The sequence below is a fragment of the Rhipicephalus microplus genome, chromosome X (assembly GCF_043290135.1).
Source record: "Rhipicephalus microplus isolate Deutch F79 chromosome X, USDA_Rmic, whole genome shotgun sequence".
Taxonomy (NCBI): Eukaryota; Metazoa; Arthropoda; class Arachnida; order Ixodida; family Ixodidae; genus Rhipicephalus; species Rhipicephalus microplus.
The window spans coordinates 354,368,118-354,391,415 of record NC_134710.1 but is presented as its reverse complement, the minus strand read 5'-3'; the positions used below and the strand labels follow the sequence as shown (position 1 = coordinate 354,391,415).

General features: G+C 42.6%; 1 protein-coding gene across 1 annotated transcript in view; it reads right to left on the bottom strand.

The window, feature by feature from the left end:
- Window positions 1-11,699: 11,699 nt before the first annotated feature.
- The window catches only part of LOC119161992 (nose resistant to fluoxetine protein 6), a 151,032-nt gene continuing 139,433 nt past the window's right edge, over window positions 11,700-23,298 (bottom strand). The window contains exons 14-15 of the mRNA XM_037414480.2: window positions 13,509-13,651; window positions 11,700-12,195 (exon numbers count right to left, since the gene is read on the bottom strand). Coding sequence (XP_037270377.2) covers window positions 11,956-12,195; window positions 13,509-13,651 — 383 coding nt within the window. The 3' untranslated portion in view covers window positions 11,700-11,955. The remainder of the gene's footprint in view (window positions 12,196-13,508; window positions 13,652-23,298) is intronic.

Genomic DNA, 23,298 nt, shown 5'->3' with positions numbered 1-23,298 from the left:
ATAGAGGCGTCTGCTAGTTCTGTACCACTGCAGAGCGTCACCGTAGGTTGTTATGGAATACTCTTCGTCTTCGGCATCCCGTCATTCCGGCTCCGAGGAATGTGTCGACGAAGACCCGCGTCTAGTTAGCGCGTGTGCCTGCGTATTTGCCTCCTCGTTGCGGTTCGGGCCGACGTCCCCAGAGCGCGCAGGAAACCACTTGACGTAACGTTGGTTTACGGTCTTGCTATTGTTGAACATACTGTTGCGGTGGTTCCATGGACGTTGTTTGTAGCAAAGTTCACTATTGGCGTCTTCGAGTCGCTGAGGACCATATGGCGATCCCGGATTGCCTGTGCCAGCGCGATTGTTAACTTCTCGGCCTGCGTGGTCGACTTGCACTGTATGCTTCTCGACGTTGTGAGTACTCCTGTGCAGCAGCAGTCATCGTAGCAGACACCGAAATACAGCACAAAAAAAAAACGGATCGAGGATACAAAACGACGCGCTACTAGCTAGCAGCCTGTCGTCGTATGTCTTTTTGTATATGTGCTGTATTTTTCACACCACTCCAAGTTATCATGAACACCAACTCGCACAGCTTTTCATTTTAGCAAATGGCTGCCCGAGGAAAAGGATGATATTGACATTATACACCTCGTGCTTGCCAAAAATGACATGAACCCAATCATGAGATTCTGTACTTGAATAAAAAAAATTTTGCGTAAAGTGTGCAAAGCCCATTCATTAACATAGTCACTTGACTTTCCTAATCACAAGACGACAAAGTGTATGTCAACTACCACCACACATCCAATGACAAAATACATTTTCTGCAAGTGCTCTCACTAACGGTAGAAAAGCAATAGAAGTTTCTGTGGATAGACAAAAGATTGCATCAAGGCACGGAAAACTGAGGACTGCTTAGTTCACGTCATCACCAGCATCTAAGCTGTAGCTCTGAGCTGGTAGCTCTGAGCATAGAGAAAGAAAAAGTTAAGAGAGGGCACTCCACAAAATCTGACCTCAGAAAGCACCTGACGACTACGTAACCAACTAGTGCTCTCGCCAAACGCCGCAGAACGCAAGCGCAAAAAATTTGCCCCGTATCTGCATGGTAATCTGCAAATAAATGTCGTCGAAAGACGATAGTCTTGCGTCTGGAGAGATTGCACAAAACGTTTGCTTGATGTTCTGCGTGAGAAAATTCGTGAATGGTATTCAGAAGGCGCTGTGTTAGAGTGCCTCGAGCGTGCAGCGGAAGCGAACGAGTGCACCAAGTCACGTCACACGTGAGACAAAAGCGATATCTGGCACTTATCTTGGACAACGAAGCGCGTGGCTCTGAGACGAGCGTGCGCACTTGTCTCAGAAGTGATAAGGTGTAGAATGCAAGGTGACAGGTAGGTGCCACAACCATGTCGTCTTGGCAAACCATTGAAAACAATTCCCTTTTCGTGCAATTGTTGGATGATCAGCGCCCGGTGATCAACGTTACGGTTCGTAGGATAGCTTATGTATGCTTTTTCTAGTAAAAGACGCACACACAGAATATATACGTGTTGTTTTGGTGCTTTAGATACGCGCGATAATTGCTTTTTAATTCACGATCGCACAGTTGTGAATGCTCAGCCTTGAGCAACATTGGTGGGCGCTGTGAATGAGGTTGTCTGTTTGGGATATCCGCTGGTGCCGTTTAAATTACCCGGTACTGTTTAGGGTGGACAAACAGGCTAATTGGCTGACAGACCAAATTGATTTTTGCTTCGAAAGTCCCCAAGAAAGACTATCCTCTTTAAAAACGGAGAAGTTATCATCTACGCAACAGAAAGTTTTTTTATAAAATAATAAGTATATGCCTATATATAGAATGTTCTTCATATAGAAAAACAATATAATTGACACACTTTACATGCCTATTTTTGTTAAGCCACACTTACATAAACAGCATCTACGATTCGTGCGGATTCGACTACACGCCATACCAGCATGCAACAGGTCAAGCCATAACAGCGGGAAGGTTTCGTCAACGTTAGCTGTTTCGATGTTTTTTTTTGTGTGTGTAGGTGTGCGTGTGTGTGTGACAGCAAATGAGGCACGTTTTGAAGAAAGGCTTGTTGAATGACAGATTGCTGGGATAGTTGGGTCATTGATTCACAAAAGAGTTACAACTGCGCGATTAAGACACCATGTAAGAGACATGAAAACGACCACGCACGTTGCGCTGCATGTGGGGCATGTTTTTATGTTCCTTACGTGGTGTTTTATTCGCGAAGTTGTATCCTTTTGCTGAAGTTTGTGATGATGGAGAAGTTCGCTAAAATACAATTTACGGCTGTATGCGGCGCCAAGACATGAACATTGTGCAACGTGTGCTGTATACGAAAGTATTTCTGTGCGATGATCTTCCTATTTTTTTTATATGTTCAGCCCAAACGTTGCCTTAAAAAATTTAATGCTGAAGCTGTATCTCCTGTCTCTTTGACTTATGTATAGATTGACCACTTGTTCCAAAAGAAAAACAAGCGTGTTGAAAGAAGCAGTACTCATATATGTTTACCTGCGTATTTTTCTACTATACTTTCATTGATTTGCGGGGTTTAACGTCCCAAAACCACCATATGATTAAGAGAGACGCCGTAGTGGAGAGCTTCGGCAATTTCAACCACCTGGAGTTCTTTAACGTGCACCCAAATCTGAGCACACGGGCCTACAGTGTTTCCGCCTCCACCAAAAACGCAGCCGCCGCAGCCGGGATTCGATCCCACTACCTGCGAGTCAGCAGCCGAGTACCTTCGCCACTACACCACCGCGGTGGGCATTTCTGATGTACCTTAGCCAAAATTAAAAAAAGAACAACTTAAGCTCAGTTTGCACGAGCAACTTCGAGCTAAAACAATAGAGAATCACTAAATCAAAGCGGCAAAGAATAGCCTTACTATTTTGGCGGAGATAAGTGGTCTGAAATCAATACCTTTCACCATAGCCAAACATCGGTTGTGCCCAGTAATCAAGAATTTGCGCCAGTGAATCCAAAACTGGAAATGCAGGCCAGTTGATCTCACAGCCAACGAGGTGCGCTAGGGTCAATTGACCGCCGAAGTCTATGGGAGTGTTCACTATTAACTTCTTTCTTTTCATTTTTTTGGCACTCTGAGCAAGGTCTATTGAATAAGGTGGCGAAAGTTTGGGTGGAAAGCGGTTCAGAAGTTATTGCCCGAGAGATCAGCATGGGGCGTTATACGAGCGACGACTGAAGCACGAGTATGTTTGGAGGAAATAAACATGAATACTTGAAAATCAGTTTTTATTCGGAGGCGAAGAAGTACTAAGGGTCACCAATGACATTTCTTTGCCCAAAAAGTATTATCATAAAAAAATGTCTGTCATTATAAAAAAATCTCTTTTTCTAGCGCCCTACGCCGACGCCACTATGGCTCAATGCGACCCTCGCACTGCATTGGAAAGACACGCTCGTAAAATTCGTCTGCGATGACACACCCCCTGTTGTGATTTAGTATTACTAACTTGCTTGCGTTCTCTGCTGTGCGTGAAGTTTTCAGGCGTGTTCTATAGTTTGGGAAAGCCTTGAGTGCGCTGCCCAACGCCCAGCGGAACGATGTGTGTTATATTTAACGCTCAGTGCTTTCGTCAAGGCCTCCGAAAAGAGGACGTGCTGCGCATAGACGCAGTAACGAGAAACACATACGCCAGGTGACAAATCTCATTTAGAAGAGAAAAAATGGCAATAGCTGTGAATACTGTGCTCACTGGACTTTCATGCATCAGTAATCCTGTGGACCAGTTTCCTTCTCCAACACGCAGCGCCTAGCCCCGCAGCAGTGGTCTAATGGCTAAAGGTACTCGATTACAGACCTGCACGTCTCGGGATCGAATCTCAGCTATAGTGGCTGCATTTTTGGATAGAGCCGAAAATGCTGTAGGCCTGTGTGCTCAGAATTCGATGCACGTTAAATAATCCCAGGTGGTTGAAATTTTCGGAGTAATACTTCACTATTTCCGGCAGTAGTCGCGCAAAAGTAGCGCATGAGTCAGCTGAGTATATAGCTTCAAATAGCCGTAATGTCTCTTGACCCACGTAGGAGTGTAATTGGCAAGAGTCGCCTCACTCCCTAAGAAGCGTTAGTGTGATCCTTCCCAAAAGAGTGCTTTCACTCTTCCTGAGAGGGTCAGGGGACACTCCTATAGTGCGCTGGCTCTGACCCCCCAAGCAAGTCACCCTTTTTTTCTAAAGAGAGTCGTATATATGGCAAGCCAAAACTACCTGAAAAGAGGGAGGTACACTCTTTTTGTTTTTTTTAGGGCGCAGGATGTCGAATTACCCCAGGGTAATATTGCTTTTACGATACCACCTAGGTTGTTTCGGTTTCTGTACTGCTCTCTGTAGAGCTCCTCCGCCACCGCTGCCATCCTATCTATATTGATTTTAACATTGCCTTTCTTGTCTCTCTGAATTGAGTTTTTTTTCTCTTGTTTACAACAGAAAGCAAGCACAAGCTAAAGGCCGTGGGACCTGACAAAAGCTTCTGCTTCTGTTAAAGTTCTGCACGCAGGTCGTATACGTATCACACAAATTATTACAAAAACATACGGCACGTACAGAATCATCAGAAATATTCATCACACAAAAAAGACATCTACCCACAGGAAAAAGTTGAAAAATGTGACAGTCATTGAACGAGATGTCGTGTGTTCAGGAATACTTAGAAACATTTCACATGGTTCAATGCAAGAACGTGTTGCTGCTTTAAACAACTAAAATCTTTCATAAAGACAAAGGAACTGAGAATATAAATTGTACTTTGTTGAAGCAAACTGAATATTGTGTGAAATGAGAATGGTTTTGAACGATATACAGCAGGCAATAAACGTTCACCTATTTTAAGCCCACACGATTCCAAACTTTGCCAAGCTTCACGCTTACTATCCCGATGCATTACCCAGCAACATGTGCCCCTCGTGTGGACACACGGTGACACTCACACACATGGTCCGGGCGTGTAGAAAAGCTTGTCTGGACTCTACCTCAAAAACAAGTTGCTGAGGTCCCTCAGAAGTTCATTTCTCGCATCCCCGTGCAGGAGGCCCATGAAGCGGCTGCCAGGTACTCACCCTGGGTTCCTACAATGGAGACGCCCGCTACGTGCTATGCGCGTCTTGCAGGACTGAAATAGTGTTTTTCTATTCCATTACATTCATTACACCTTTTCATAGTCTTTTCGTGAAATTCGCATAGTCTATTAGGTAGCGATGGCGCTTGATAACTATGGAAGTGTTTCCCGTACTTCGTTTCTAATTTTTCGGTGTTTTCAAATGTTGATTTTTATACGTTTAGCGTGTCTTTGTAGGGTACAATTATAACGTCATGTGCACTTTTTTGTTTGAAGTGTATCATTAACTTGTAGTTGAACACCTGATTGGTCTTCACCATAGAGTACATCATAAAGAAAGGCTTCGTTCTAAAGTTTTGTAAAGGTACACGATAACCATCAAATGCACGTATACAGGACTCTTTTTTCTATTACCATCAGCTCGTTGTAATTTTTTGCGTGGTAGAGCCCACAGTTATTACACAATAGGGTAATCAGGATTAAAATAGGGCATAGTATAATGCAGTATTCAACCAAGTAGGAACAATGGTACTCAATTCATATAAGCAACGAACAGTTTTTATAAGCACCAAACCTAATTCTGTTGCAAATTTATCCACGTATATGCGCTAGGTCAAATATTCTTCAAACAACACACCATAATTTTTTTCTTTTTGCCTTCTCTATTACTTCATCTTCCAAAAAAATGGTTAAGTTGCAGTTCTGCGGTTCAGCTGTAGCACCAATTGTCATATATCTTGTTTTTGGGGTACTCATTGGTAACCTATTTAGTCGGTCGTAACCAGGAAGAAAGTTGCTTCATGTAGTTGTTAACCTTCAACTCGAGATCTGTTATGGTAGTAGCTTAAAAAAATGTAAGCCTCACCTGCATGCACAGCTAAATGTGCACAATCAGGGATCTCACACAAATGACAAATATTCATTTAAAACAAAAAGGTCGAACTGTTGCGCTTACTGGTACACTTGTAGTTATGTTTGCGTATGATGAAACATCATTATTTATGCTGACACACTGGTAACGGTTTCTTTAGTAATAACTGAAAAGTTGGAGTATGAAACCGTGCACCAAGTTTTTCTAACTTGCGTAATCATAAGCTGGGATAAATTAAATAAAACGCTTCTTCTGAGATATCTAAATATACCTTACATATAGAATCGATTTTCAAAATTTGTTACTATTTGATCTTCAATATTATGAACAGTGGCTTCACAGGATTTATTTTTCTGGAAAGCATACTGTATGCGACTGATTACAATAGGTTCGATAAAAAAATTCTGTAGTCCGATATTAAATGCACTCTTAAAAACTTCAGGTAATACTGTTAAAAGCATCATTGGTCTGTAATTTGTTAATAATTGTTTATGACCTCCTTAAAAAATGGGGCAAACTAGGCCTATTTTTGAAGGTCAATCATCTACTGCATTCAAACATTCTGCTTATAATCTGAACAAAAACAGGTGCGCCATTCGCATTATGTTTAGTTGGTACTGGTTTAACATCGTCGTAACGAGAAGAAACATCGTTCTTCACTTTAAAGAGTAGTTGCATAAATTCTGCAAGATAACAGATGCCAGTATTACCGAGTTTCAGAGGCTGAAATTGGTCACGACAGCTGAGTTCGCGTGCTACTCTTCAACAGTATACTTGGAACTAGTAATGAAATATTCGTTAAGAGCAGCTACTGCTTCTGTACCTCTGCACCTATGTAATGTTCATATTACTGCTCTCTTTTCATGGTAATAATGTTTCAAACTTCATTCCAAAGTATACTTGGGTTGTTCTTCAATTTATCAAATATTTTTTTGTTGTATTTCATTTTTGCCTGCATTAGTTCAACGTGGACCATATTTCTAAATTTTTTGAAGTTCGTCAACATAGCAGCGCTTTTGCAATCCGAAAATTTTCTTAATGTATCCATCTGATTTTTGCCTTCTCTATAGGCTGGCTTCTAGGCTTATGCCGCGTTTTATAGCCTATTCAATTCTTTCCATGTTCAATTCTTTCCAAAAAGTAACCTCCTGATGTTGGCTACTTTACACCTATTGATTAACTGCAAAAGCTCCACTAGCTCTAATTTGTCGGTTTCCTTTAGGCCTTTGAATATTTGTCGTCTCTTAATGAAATTTTGTGTCTGCTGATATAGTTTGCCACTGTCTCGTCTTGTCACTGTACCGCCGACTTCCACTGCACACTCTTTGATGATGCTAGTAATATTATCATTGATTGTGCCAACGTTAACACTGGTTACTTTTCTTGGAGCGTCGAGTATATTCTGAAGTGATACTTTTAATTTCTGTACTTTCTCTCTCACCCCTAGCTCAATATTTGGCTTCTTGAGTGTCAGTTTTCGCCTTTGCTTTTTCAAAAATACAGGTGAATACGAGCTCTTACCATTGTATGGTCACTGCATCGGATCTTCCCATACATTTCTACATCCTGATGATTGCCTGGTTGTGCACACAAAATGAAGTCTGTTTCATCTTTAGCTTAGCCATTATAACTTCGCCACGTCCACTTACTGTTATGCTGTTTTATTCATGGTGAAGGTATTCAGGATCTCTAAATTATTATGGTCTGCAAAGTCTATTATTACTATCCTCGGGAATTTCTAGAGCCGATACTATATTCTGCCGCTGCGTGGTCTCCGACCTTAATCTTGTTACTTTGGCGCTAAAATCACCAATCAGAAAAACATACTATGTCTTCATTTTATTAATGGTTCACTCTCCCTATTCACAGAAGCGTTTACCAAGTGAGCATCATGGATCGATGTAGGTGCTTACGCCAGTACCACTTTCTTATTGTACCTTTTGTTAACCTGATTATAAAACTTGCCACCCTCTCAATTATGCCATAGTAATTTTCGTTGGCAGTGTTTTGTTAATATACCAATGTAAAGACTTGGTGCAAGTGGCCGCATCAGCCCTATCTTCATCACTAAATGGTATGAGCCGACTGTAGGCGACAGCCTTCTGTAAGATTGAATGATTGGTGTCATCGGGCCGTTCACTATGCAGCAGCAAACGATTTCAGCGTCTAGCGGTGTTGCAGGACACAGTTGCTGCAGAACAGTGAACTCTACTGGGTGGTAATACTTATTCATGATTTGTTAAATGGAAAATTTTGAAAGAAGGTTCTTTCGTTAAAACTGAAGCACATGTCTCATGTCTGTTTATGGTGGCTTGCCCATCGGATGTTCATTCTTATCCCCTCAAGGCTCCATAAAAAGCTTTTATGTCAATGTCAACTCACGTATGTCTTGTGTTTGAACTACAGCACTATACGAGCTGGTTTTTGGGCCCAGGTTCAGCCAGGCCCGAAAACTTCACGCTCTGTCCCGGTGTTTGTAAATACAGGTCATCCCGTCCCGGCTCATTTCAGCCAATTATACCTTGAGCTAGAACGAGAGATGTCTCATCTTCGGTTAATGTGAAGATAGCTTCCACAAAAATTATTTTTGAGAGTGTTTCCAGAACTTATTTTGGTGTCCTGGCGTTTTCTGGTACTGAGTATACTTTCGGGTACTTCTGCCTTTAACACCTATGCAATATATTTGGCGGGCAACATAAAATATATTTAAAGTCATAGGTGGCCGTCACAGTGTTAGCCAAGTACTACTATTTTTGCATTTCGAAGAATGATCAGAAAATATAATACCTCCATCAAGTAAAAAAGCAGCCGACTTTTATAGTTTGAGTCTACGTAAATTGTGTATATTGTGGGGCTGTTGAATAATACCCATGTTACAACGGCAAGCTAAGCGCGTTTACAACAACCGAGGTCAATCGCGGTTAACCGCGGTTAGCGCTAACCACGGCTCGTCGATGTTACACAGGGCGAAAGCATCCTCGGTTGAGCTTCCTCGGTTTTCACATGTGCTCGCCGGCATGCAAACATCGGTGGTAGGCGCTGCCATTTTTCCAGTTGCCAAGCTCGGTTTCTTAAAACCATGGCAAGAAACATAACCACAGTTCTGTGTGCCGTGTAACATCAGCAAGCCAGCGGTGAACGTAACTGTGGCTGAGGCTGCCTGTGTGACAAGATTACAACAGTGCCAAGTCTCTTGAAAACTTGACCCACTTTACATTTTATTGAAGAAAAAAAAACTCAATCTTGCTGCTTCCTGGAGAAACACACCAGGCTGGACAGTGCCAAACAAAGTAAAGCTGTCGTGTCGACTCACCGGCAGGCAACTGTCCCGAATCCACTCTACGTTTTCACACTCAAAACTTGAGGGTTGTTTGACCCATCCTCCTTCCTCGAGTCACGGCTACCCCAGCGCCAAAGTAGACCTGTCCAAGCCATTCACGTCAGGTAGTGAGCGCAGACACCGTCTTCGCTGCTTCCAAAATACGCCTATTTCATCGTCTCTATGTTACAGCCTTTGAGCTTTGAAAGTGTTATGTCCTAAAGCAAGATTTAACTAAGGCCTTCCGAAAAAACTGTCCAACAGCGCACCGAAGAGAATCAGCCGGCTGTTTCACCAGCACTTGCCATCGAACGACGAAATCTGGGTGTCCGGAGAGCAATCCCCAGATGGAAGCTAAATCTAGAGAAGGGGTTGCCTAGTTACTGAAGGTCGAAGACCTTGGTAAGAACAGGGTATCAATGCCTGGCCGTCTCTGGCTTGCAGTTGTGGTTGCAGGCTTGCAGCTCGCGGCAGCGACAATGGCGGAGCATTAATAGTGGAGCATTACTTAGATATGGAGCAGAAACCTGGAGACTTACAAAGAGGGTTCAGCTTAAGTTGAGGATCAGGCATATTCTACTGCATATTTTACAGAAGGCATCAGCTTTTCAGTCGACTAAGTTCAATGATTGATTCAATACTTTCATATGGACCTGTCCGAAGCAAGAGGAACATGAACAGCAGTATAAGACCTGTAGTAATAATGTTGCACAAGGACAATGTGCTGAGGTCATAGAGCAGTTTAAATTATTGACTTGCAATGGGATTGACAACGAGCCGCGTAGGTCGTAAAAATTGTACCAAAGCATATATATTTATATACATTCAGCGTCACCTGCCTAAACGCCAACATTTGTCGGAACATGCATCTTGCAGGGGCGTATTTTTGTGTGTTTCTGTTAGGCAAAGCCATCTTTTGTTGTGGTGCCTTGAACAATTTATAACTCTTAAGAAAAACGCGTATCACTTAGAATGTTTTTATAGGTTTTAGAAGTGAAATCTTGCGTGCAGAGAGATGCGCATTAGCTCCTAATGAGGCCGTTCCATTTCGAAAAAGTGCCATATCACACAGTCACAACTCGGTTTCCATCAAAACCTTTTGCGGAGTTTTACAGTTAGAGAGCCAGAAGAAATTGTGTGAGGCCCTTGTAAAAACACAAGTAAAATACCGCCTCTGATGCCGCAGCATATTCGGTGTTCTACGCTTCTCCGTGTGTCAGGAGAACTTTGTCTCTCTCATACATTCTCCGTATGGCACTCGAGGCAAGTTTAGACTTTTTCACTGCATGCTTGGAACTTTTACAGACTACCATTACGAGAAGGACGACATAAATAATGTGGGAAGTTTTAATTAGAGTTTATTTCTAAAATTAGGACACGAGTGAAGTCGCAAATGCGTCTTTGGTGCCTGTTCTGTGCAAACGAAGCTTTTCTCATTATCGGTGCTCGGTCCCGTGGCAGTCATGGTGCTTGGCTACAGACCCGGAGGTCCTTCGTTCAAGCTCTGCCATGGCGGTCGTATTTTGAGGGAGGCGCAAGACTAGAGAACGTTGTACGAGGTCATGTCAGTGCAAACGAAAAAAAAAAACAAGATGGTGTAAATTTCCGGAGCCTTCCACAGGTGTCCCTCAAAATCATATCGTTGTTTTAGGACTTCAAAGACCAACAAACTTGCCTAAAGATTTTTATTGGCGTTGGGAAATATTATACTATACTTGAAAGCATCATTTCCTTGTTGCATGCAACAATTTCAAATTGTCACTAAATGGACACACAATAGCGTCATGGCAAGCTCGCACGTATGCACGAAATAGTCTTGTGAGGGGTACAAAGCTATGTGGTGGAGCAAAGAGCACATTGTTTGAATCAAGTGACACTTTGATTGTTGCGTGGAGATCTGTCTAGATTTAGATCTTGTAGGCATTCTCCCATGTTATTGACTGCCCCACAAAAGGCATCGAGAGATCTCAGAAATTTCCCCTCTTCCTTCCTGCTAAACGCACTATTTTCATATATATATATTTATATATATATATATATATATATATATATATATATATATACATATATATATATAAATATATATATATATATATATATATATATACATATATATATATATAAATATATATATATATATATATATATATATATATATATATATATATATATATATATATATATATATATATCCGTTTTTTGTCCTTTCACACGCTCTTGTATCCGCCAACGGGCGCTAATCATGTCTCCATGGTTATTTTCAGTTGTGAATTTGCATTTCCGTTGAAAACAACCAGTTTAATTGCCACCAGTGCTTGTTATGAGGCGCATTGTCAACCATTTTATTGGTAGTTCTCGTGGCTTTTTTCTTCAGCCTGTACACTCTTGTGCGTGAATATTTTGTCGCGAACAAGCACCTTCTTATATAGGGCATCCCACTGTACCCGTCCATTTTACACAGCGTCCATAATGACATGACCAACAAATTTTGAGCAACTATCGACAAACCTCGAGGCGCGGCGCTTTCTTTGTGAAAAAACGCACCAGAATAACATTTCGTGAGAGAAGTCGAGTGCCGAATGGTATATCTTGGAGGGCGGGTTTTTCAAAGGGCGACTGAATGGAAGCGTAGAACTTTTTTTTTCGTAGAAATGCTATCTCTCAGTGCGACAATTGTTCGAAGTGTGGTGAGTCATTGTCATAACAGGAATGATTTCGGCGTTTTCTCCCGTTACTTGGTGCTGCTTCTGAACTTCTTCCGGGGTGCCAGCGCCGTTCTTGATGTCTCGGTTGAACACGAGCTTCTCTAGTTGCGCAACGGGAAGATCGCAGACGAGAGTTAATATGAAGCTGAGCATATAGCTCCACACAAGGACGATGAAGCAGTTGGATACCTGCATAATGATGAAAAGGTTACGGTGAACACTCACATGACAGTCGCATCACAACAGATCTAAAAATGTGTCTTTGTGCTAGGCTCTACTGTTTACATAGGTATTCGTTACACAATTGAGGAAACATTCTGCAACACTCATAATCGTTCTTCGACGAAGTGCTTTTTTGTATGCATGAAATTCTTTTAGTTCCCAATGTCAGCTGCCACCACGTGGCCTAGATCCAAAAGCCGGAGTCGTTATCAAGAGCATCAAACGAGAATAACAAGGCGAACTTGCGAGATCAAAACGAAAACATCGGGGCAAATCATAGAAAGTTTCGCGCACTGTGATTGACTTGTTGGGTTAGCACAAGGGCGAATATGAAAAGTTACGTCCACTCGACAGTAGTTCCTGTAGGAGTATAGTGGTTCTGTACGAAGTACAGTGCGGTTTCCACACACCCGCACTAACACAAAAAAATAGAAGCAGTAGAGAGGAAGGCCATAAAAGCTATCTAAGGCTAATTTTGGCGTTTATACTCACCCACTAAAATTCTATTTCTGGACTTCTTATGCTAGAATAACTAGAGCAAGAGGCACGTTTAAAATTTATTTATTACCTCCTGTCCAATTATTTTAAAATATGCATTTCAAATTACGTGTCTTCTTCAATAACACTAGCCACAAGACACAAACATACAAACACATTAGTGCAATTCGAAGGCAACACTCATGTCTGCAAATTTTCTCTGGTTGCCATTCGTGAATGAAATGTACTGGCACCTCATATTACTAAAACCGATTCTTTGTCTCAGTTTCAATAAGCAATTGCCAAAACTTCAGAGCACGTTTTATTAGCAATTGACAAGTTTATTGAAACAAGTGAGTAAATTGTAAGCATTCTTTAAGGTTGAATTTCTCGCTATCTATGCACTTGCATTTTGTTTATAAACATGTGTTGTACATATTGCGCGTGTACAAAGTGGCAAGTTGTTGTTCCTGTTGTTTTTTATTTGTTGATTTGATACTACAATGAATAATATAGCATCTGTACCTTGTGCCTACCCGCTTTTTATTAGTAGGGACTCGTGGTATTGCAAACAAAAAAAATAAATATTAGCTCTTTATTTTTTGTGCATAACATACTTCAATATTATTTATATTGCTGAGACTGCACAATTTGTTCGCAGAGAAATTTCTATTCCAAAAGATATACTCAGTACTGAGTGAGGAGCTGAAAAAAAATCATGGTATTTTGCAATTAGAGTCTTATATTATTTGCTATTGTGTGCTTGTTTTATAGGGCATGTTACAAAACAGTTTTTGGCTCACCAATATGAAGTGAGAGTAGAACCGGCGCTCTCTGGTTATACGGTGCATGAGGTTGTAGAACGGCACGTGTATGAGGTACACGCCGAAGGAAAGCCGGCCAAGAGGCACAAATCCGTTCCATGAGAGAAACCGGTTGACGAACCCTGCAGTGGGAAAATGACCAAAGTTCACAAACTCACACCATCCTGAGGAAACTGTGCAAACAGCAATGGAAGTTAGACGGTGGCTGTGGTCTCAACTTCAGTATTGTATTCAAATGTCCTTCATGATCTTTTAGTTCTCGCCGTAAGAGCAGTCATCATCATCAGCCTGACTACGCCCACTGCAGAGAAAAGGCCTTTCCCAGGATTCGGCAATGAACCAGGCGTTGTGCTTTCTGCTGCCAAGTTATACCTGCGACTTTTTATTCTTATCAGCCCCCATCACTTTCTGTATTTCTGCCCCACCGCGGTGATCTAGTGGCTAAGGTACTCGGCTGCTGACCCGCAGGTTTCGGGATCTAATCCCGGCTGTGGCGGCTGCATTTTCGACGAAGGTAAAAATGCTGTAGGCTCGTGTGCTCAGATTTTGGTGCTCGTAAGAGAACACCACGTGGTCTAAATTTCAGAAGCTTTCTACTACGGCGTCACTCATAATCTTATGGTCGTTTTGGGACGTTAAACACCAAATATCAATCAACTTTTTGTCTCCCCCTTTTGCGTTTTCTTCAATGCGAATCAGACCAGTAAGCATGATGACTTGTGGTTATACTGCCAACGTTCTACGTGCCCACCATTGTTCATTTCTTCTTATTGATTTCAACTATAATATCCTAAAGCCAGGTTCGTTCCCGGTCCCACTCTGCTCTTTTTTCTCTCTTTTAATGTTGCACCTATCATTTTTCTTTCCATCAGTCACTGAATCCTCTTCAATTTAAGCTGAACCGTCATTTTAAACCTACAGGTTTCTGCTCCGTAGGCAAGTACCAGGAAGATGCACTTGTTATATGCCTTCTTTTTGAGGGTTAGTGGAATTACCATACATTATATGAAAATTGTTGCCGAATGTGCACCACACCAAGATTATTTGTCTGGTTATTTCACTGTCAAGGTTCAACTCTGCGGTTACTACCTGTGCTTAAGTAGAGATATTCATCTACACCTTCCAGCGTCGCTTCACCTATCCAAAATTGCGTTTTTTTCGACATGGTGACACAGTGCTTTAGTTGCGTGCATATAATTTTCGGATGCACTCTATTGCTTTCCTTGTCCAGTTCAGTCATCATAAGATGTAATTCTTCCCCTGAGTTCATCATCAAGGTAAAGTCATCAGTGCCTCACAGGTTACTAACATGTTCTTAATTAGGTCCTATCCCCAACTCTTCCTAATCTAGGGCCCTGAAAACCTTCTGTAAACACGCGGTGAATAACACGAAGGATATCGTGTCTCACTGGCTTGCGCCCTTCTTTATTTGGTTCTGTCACTTTACTTATAAAGAACTATGGTGGTTGTGGATCCACTGTAGATTTCTTCCAGCATGTTTATGTAGGGACTGTTGATACCCTCATTCCGTGGTGCTTGCATTACTGCTAATGTCCTGACTGTGTCAAACGCCTTCTTGTAATCATTGAAAGCTATGTATAGGGGCTTGTTTTCTGTGCGTTTTTGTTTTACGGAACGGTACAGGTTCACACCCATAGTCACGGAACGGTACAGGTTTAATCGGAGGGATTAAGGCCAAAGTGAGACAATTGGAGAATTTGCCGTTGAGCTCAAGAAGCTAGCAGCTACATGCGAGTTCGGCAGCTTCATTGAAGAAACATATCGAGATTGGCTAATTTCGGGTCTTCGCAGCGAGAACATCCGATGCCGTCTCCTGTCGTTACCGAACAAGGAGGTGACATGGGAACGAGTTCTAAACATCGACACCGCTATGGAAAGTGCCAAGAACAACACCAAAGAAATTCTTCAAGCACCTGCGGATAACAACTGGCAGAACAAGCCGACACATAAAAGGAAGCCAACGAGCAAAAGGAAAACAGCGACCACAAAGGGGACTGCCACTTGGAAACCTGGGAAGCGGCGGCAAGAAGGACTTTCTCGTGACGGACAAGGAAAATGTTTTAGGTATGGGGATGAACATTGTGCTTGGGCAGAGTCAAGGGCAGAGTAAACATTTATTTCTCACAATTACCCCTCAGAGGGCAACCATTAGTCCCCCAAATCACCTCAAAGGCTAACATTTAGTTATCACGTTTACGCCTTATCTGGCAACCGATAATCCCCACATATACATCTTACCAGGCAACCGTGAGTCCTCACAGTTGCAGTTTGCCGGATGATCGGTTGGTTCACTCAAATAATCTTATCGGATGAACTTTTTATCCCAAGTTTAAGTATTGTTGTCTATTCAGTCTCCGTCAGGCCTAATATTTTTTTCGCCCATTTTTCTGCACAGCGAGCAACATGTGACGCGGAAAAAAACACACGAAAAATTATTTAGCTATCTGTGTGCCACTGCATGCGAATTCATTGAAACAAAGAAAGACAAAAGTGAGACATTGAGATCTTTTATTTTTTATTAGCACACAAAGGTTCTCCATTCTTCAAGTGAATGCCTGGCGAAATATACAAGTCCAGCATCTTTGTCACATCTTGTACTGTCCTTGTGAAGCTCCTCACACAGCAGCGATACATGACCGGAATCGCAGACGCCAGCGCACACACCCTTTTGCATTTTGTGCGCCCACGGCTCTAAATAAGATTGTAAAAATAGTTAGTCACGCGGGGCAGAAGATGAAGGTGCACGCATACGACAAGTATGCGCAAGTTGATATAAAAACTTATGTGTAAAATATGACACGCAAATAACTTTACCTTCACATCTCGTAAAGTCCTTCTGAAGCTGTTCTGTCGAAAGCGATAGATGACAGGCATTGCAGACGCCGGCGCACACGGCCGCCGCTTTCTGCACAGTTTGTACCAAAAGCTGCACATAGGATTGTAAAAATAGTCAAGTCACACGTGACAGAGGTTGAATATGCACGAAATACGACAAGTACGTGCATGGTAATAAGAAAACGTACGTGTAAAATACGACACCCAAGTATCTAATTTCTCATATAGTCTTTCTACAGATGTTCCGACGTAAGCGATAGATGACAGGTATTGCAGACGCCAGCGCACACAGGCACAGTCGTCTGCATGTTGCACGCCCACGGCTGTACAATAAAATTGTAAAAATAGTAAGTCACGCGTGAGGGAAGATGAAAATGCACTTATACGACATGTACGCGCAAGTTGGTATAAAACCATATGTGTAAATTATGATATGCAAATTATTTCACCATGGTGTCACATATTGTCAAACACGTATTTCAATACCTGTAGCGCAACAGCTTAAGTGTGGTGGCCACAGGCATTACTCCGAGGCATCACGAACCACCAAGCCGCCGGCAAGTTGGGAGAATACTAAACGAACGACGTCGTTCAGCTCTAGCAAGTGAACGCGAGATCAAACACAGCGTTGCATGTGGAGCGTCTGCTGCCAGTGAACCTTGAACAGAAGAGCGAGCATGCTAGACCGCCGCCACGAACAGCACCAAGCTGTTTTAAAGCGAGCGCCGAAGAAACCGGTAGTAATGCGCCGATTTTACACTTACTCGAGTGAGTGCAGCGAGCCAACGCGACTCCGCCCCTGCTGTTGCTGCCAACAGCCGGCGCCGAGTGGCTTGTGACCGATTGACGGGGAAGGCAAATGTAACGGCGACCAAGTTTCACCGAGTTTCAACACTAGCGAAAGCTCTGCAAGCCCGTGCCGGCGCACTTGCAGCGCGCCACATCCAAGCTATTCGTTACCAGCAACTCCAACGTGTTTTGACGACTCGCAACAAAGCGACGAGGTCTCCGCCCAATAACGTGAGCCCAGAGCTCATCACGGCGGCGAACACAGGCGAGTACTCGATGAGCGAGCATACGGGTGGCTGACAGCAATGGCGGTCAATTTCCAGGTGGTCAAAGAGCAGAGGCGAACTGCAGACGCGCAAGCCGACCTTCGCGGGGCATTTCATGCGTGCGATATACAGCACAACCGAACCCGTCGCCGGCAACTGCGATCCGTATTACACACGCAACAATTATGGCAGAATAAGGAATGATCACCTACTTGTGAACAAATCCAGCGCTGATGCCTGCCCTTTGTCAGACTGATATAATGTATCCGATAGGCTGCTGTCTTCTCGGCCGCCATGTTGGCCTTCATTTCCAACCGGTGCTGTCGCGAGTTGACCGTGACCAACGTGACTAAACCAGAGATATACAGCGTGGCGTGGCGTCGTGTGGAGACCTGCTCCAGACTTCATGCATGGGTCTGGCGAAACGTAAAAGCAGCAGCGCACGCTACTACAAGCGTACAGACAAAGCACCGCGTCGCGACTCCTAGATCGTCGAGCTTTTCGAGCGCGCCGCAACACCAACCGTCACCATCAAAATGAGGGGGAAGACTCAGCCAGGAGAGAGGAAGACGGCAAGTGCCCTTGCCAACAGTATGCGTATGGACCGCATCTCCCACGCGGTTCATCCCTTTGGATACTAAGTGCTTTGCACGCGGCAACGCATCCCTCTCTGGCTACTCCTCAACGGTCGATCCGTTCATTGCGCACGACTATTTGGCTCCGTTACACATTTTCGGGTAATTTTCCTTTAGAGTTTACCTTTACGTCTCCAGCGGCTTTGCCTTTTTGCATTCCTTCTAGGGCTTTCTTTACTCTCTTGTCATCAATGGTATGTTTTCAAATTCCTCGGGACTATTGTTGTTTCTCACGATATCATCCTGGTTGTTTCGGCTTCTGTACATTCCTCTGTAATACTCCTCATCTCCTCCGTAAAACTCCTCTGTCATCTCGACTATCCTATCTATATTGGCTATGACATTGCCTTCCTTGTCCGTTAATACATAAATCCAATTTTGGCCTATGCCCAACTTTGCCTTCGCAGCTTTAAGGGTAATGCTGCTTTTTAGCCTGTTCGATTCTCTCCATGGTATACCTTCTAATGTCGGCTACCACGACTATTCATTAATATTTAAAGCCCCACTATCTTTATTTTGTCGGTTGCAATAGTTCTCTATCAAGTAATCTGACAACACCCCGCGTGATTGCGGAGCACTATGAGAAACGTTGGTACACCGAGTGAACCAGCTTTTTTTCCACCCGCTGCTCGTTGGTGCCGTGCGAGCACAAAACAAAATGAACCTGGCGCCGTTTGTTTATGGGGTCAGAACATAACTGAATCTATATCCACTCAATAAATGAAAAACAATAACGCAGTCAATGTAGGTATCGCTGGACGGGTGTAGATCGAACGTAAAAGATGAAAGGCATACGACTTCTAGTGTACCGATACATGTGGTCAAAACAAGCTATCGTGAAGAATGTGAGCTGGAACACTGAATGCATAGTTATTCGACGATGAGCTGCTCATAAAGCACCATCGCTTTCAATACTATCTTGGCTTGATTGGGATGTTAACACGTGACTGCAAAGAAGCGTTACAGTTACATATTTCTTTTAAATTTTTTTAACAAGTCAAGCGTGGTAAGAAAGGAAAAGTAAACACATTCTGAACGTGTTTACAGACGAAGGAATGGAACTAGAATTCACGTGCGAGATAATTTGCGTTTTTTTTATACAAGGCCTTATAAAATTTTCCGCATTTAGTGAGACGACTATTGAATTTCTCGTTGGCTCTTTAAAATATTGTTCATTAATGAATATTGATGTCAAACTAACGCCCGGCAAAGAAAAAAAAACAAAAAAGTTTGGGCTCAATACATGAGCAATCCTTTCCAGCTGCAAGAAGTCGCGGTGTCCAGCCTATACCACATTGCATCGGTTTGTTAACACCTCAATCGCACGGCAGACAAATATTATTTCGGACAAGTTCCACCCGTGATGAAACTAAGAATATTGCAGTTCTTACAGACATACGTTCTGCACAGTCTGAATGGACGTTGGCAAGTGATAGGAGGACGAGGGTTGTCTTTTCCGCACCATATATATAATAACATTCCTTTCATTACAGTGGCTTGTAGTAGGCTGCACTGCGAAGGTCGCAGGAGTCTGCAGCGTGCAGAGAAAAGTACTATAAGAGGCATGTCAATTGTTATTTCAATTGTTGTGTAGGAGATGCTAACTGAATTGTTTTTGTCTTTACATATATACATCGGTGAAACGAGTTCATGTATCAACACCCACCTCAGAGAGCATCAAAATTCAATAAATGATGCCATCTGATCGCACGTCACATTTTCAGTTATGCATATGCATCTTTGAAGGCCTGGTAATCTTGCAAAATCACACCAGACCACGCTAGAAATCTCGGAGACATATCATTAAGAACACCACATCTTGTTTAGGCTAATTAACCTTCGCTATCGCTACAACACAAGAACCTTGACTTAAATAATTAATAGTAAACACGTGTTATGGTTGTTAATCTTTTTGTACTTTATGACATGCGCGATTCACTCGCATTTTCTTACATAGGTGATAACCTTTAGGTCGTGTGTGGGCGGTTTCGGTGTGAATATTTATTTCCTGGTCCTGTTTTTTCTGTTTTTGCCGTGTAGGCTTTATTTCAACCTGCAGTTAAAGTGCCGAGGAAAGTTGTTAGACGCATATGCATAATGTATTTTATTTTAGGAAATTCTGCTTATTTCTAAAGCACTTTTGAATATACCAGAACGGCCCCACCGCAGTGGTCTAGTGGCTAAATTACTCGGCTGCTGACCCGTATGTTGCGGGATAAAATCCCGGCTGTGACGGCTGCTTTTCAAATGGAAGCGGAAATGTTGTAAGCCTCTGTTCTCAAATTTGGGTGCACGGCAAAAAACCCCAGGTGGTCGAAATTTCCGGAGTCCTCCACTACGGCGTCTCTCATATACATATGGTGGTTTTTAGACGTTAAAGCACACATATCAATCAATCAACTGATTATAGCAGAACCGAACAATTTACCCGTTAACAGCATCATACGACATTGATTCCTCATGTATACGTCAATTTATGAACCTTGCTTGCACTTTTTTAGCAACCAAGTTGTACTATGGTTTAATTAGGTCAAAGTAGAACAGATGCAATAAAATAACAATTAACTGACACTTTTGAACCAAACAGCTGGTTTAACAGAGAGAAAAGTGCAAATCGTGGACAGGTCATTGCGCAGAAATACTGAAGTTTGTGAGTGAATCACGCATTATTATATCACACCTTGCCGAATTCACTTGATCTGAGAAGCGCTGGCACAGTGCAAACGGAAAGTTGAAGCGTGAGGCTGGCACGCTGGTCGTGGCCGCTGCTGCGGCGCACGAACCTTGTCCATAAGCACTTGCATGCCCGTTGGTGGCTCTAGTGTGCTTGAAAAAGGTCTATTGAGGCTTTCATGGTTTGTCCTCTCCTAGATGGATTATTTGTATCCTGAGAAAGTTTGCCAGTGTCTTGACTTGTGACTATACCTCCTGTTTCCACTGCACATTCTTTGATGACACGAGTAAGATTATCGTTCATTGTGTCATTGTTAACGTCGGTTACCTCGTTTATAGCTTCGAATATATGCTGAAGTGAAACTGAATTCTAGTAGTTACCCTCGCACTGCTAGATCTTTATTTCGCTCCTTACGTATCAGTTTTTGCCTTTGCACTTGATAAATCTAGGTGAATGCGATCTCTTATACTATTTGATGGTCACTGCATAGGATCTTGCCAACTACTTCTACATCTTGTGCAGTTCCAATAGGTGTGCACACTAAATGAAGTCTATTGCAATTTTTAGTTTCGCCATTACTACTTCGCCACGTCCACTTACGGTTAGGCCGTTTTCTGAAGAAGGTATTCATTATCCGTAAACTAATACGTTCTGCGAACTCTACAAATAACTCCGCTGTTATTTTTAGAGCCGATGCAATGTTCCCCCATTGCATGGTTTACGGCCTGTTTGTGCCTACTTTGGCATTAAAATCACCAATCGGAATATTGTACTGCGCCCTTACTTTATTATTGACTGACTTTACGTCTTAGAAGCGTCCACAAAATAATCTTCATGGCTCTATATAGGTGCCTAGGTCATTACCAGCTTCAACTTGTAGCTTTTGTTAAACTCAATTATGATAGTTGCCACCCTATCACTGATATTATAGTATTTCTCTATGTTGGCAGCCATATTTTTGTGTATAATAAACCCAAACCCGCAATTCTTTTCTGTCAACTAATCAACAGTGGTATTGGAACTGTCCATTCTTCAGCCCTCGACACGCCTCACTTGTCCTCCTAACTTTGCTGAGTTCTAATAGATGCGCTTCATAAAGAAAGCGACGTAATCTCAATTAAGAAGGATGTAAGGCAAGGAGACACAATCTCACCAACGCTGTTCTCCGCGTGCTTACAGGAGGTTGTCGGGGCCCTAGATTATATACAGTTATGGATAAGAGATCATAGGGAGTATCTTAGTAACTTACGATTCGCGGATAACATTACTTTGATGAGTAACTCAGGAGAATAAGTGCAGCTCATGAATACAGATCTGGACACGCAAAGCAGAAAAATAGGCCTATAAATATTATAATATTATCCATAAAAATAAAGTATTGTGGAAAAGTCTTACCAGAATGCAGCGCTTTGTGATAAGTGGAGAATTGTTGAAAATGGTAAAGAAATATCTGAATTTAAAACAGGTCGTAACCGTGGAGCATAACCATGTGATTGGAGTAACTAGAAGAATAAAGATGGCTTGGATTACATTTGACAAGCATTCTCAAATGATGGATGGTAATCTACCACTAGCCCTCAAAGGCAAGGCATATAACCGCTGCATCTTGTTGGTACTTACCTACGGTGCAGAAGCCTGGAGGCTTACAAAGAGAGTTCCAGTTAAATTGAGGACCACACAGTGAGCGATGGAAAGGAAAATGATCGGACTAACCTTAAGAGACAAGAAGAGAGCAGAGTGGGTCAAAACAAACTGGGCTTAAGAATATCCTAGTTGAAATCGAGAAGAAGAAATAGACATCGGCTGAGCACGTAGCGCTTAGGCCAGATAACCGCTGGTCACTAAAAAAAAATACTGACTGAATTCCCAGAGTAGGCGAACGTGCGAGGGGGAGACTGAAAGTAAGTTAGGCTGATGAGAATAAAACGTTTGCAGGTATAATGTGGAAGGAGAAAGCACAATACCAGGTTAAGGGGTGTATTAGGGAAAAAACCTTTGTCCTGCAGTAGAAGCAGTCAGGCTGATGATGATGTTGGTAATGATGATAGTGAAATTTCATTACACGCCCACTAATTCCTCGACTAGCAGAGCTACATTAGCCTCATTAGATAGCATTAGAGAATTGAACGTAGCCAAGTTCAGATTACAGTGGCGGCCTGTTCGGACCCAGACATATTTTGCTCCCTCGGTTGCGTCGCATGTCTGAGCGGCACTTTGGACAGGTGCTTCGCCGCCGCTGGCGACTGAGAGCCAAGGTTTAATTGTTGTATTCATGGAGGTTATGGCCAAGTACCACACCAGGATGTCCAATCCTGCTTCGTTGAGAAAGTGCATTACCGGCAAGTGGTCGCCGGTGAGGCACCCACACAACGAAACCAGAATCAGGAGAGGAAAATTTCACCTCTGTAGAATCGTATTCTGGCCACATCGAATGAAGACATGCGATTATATAGGGCGTTCCAATTTTTTTCTTTTTTTGCGGATCCAGCGTTTTTGAAAAAACATGACAAATCAGCGAATTGAAGGTACACCTTCCGACATATTACTCT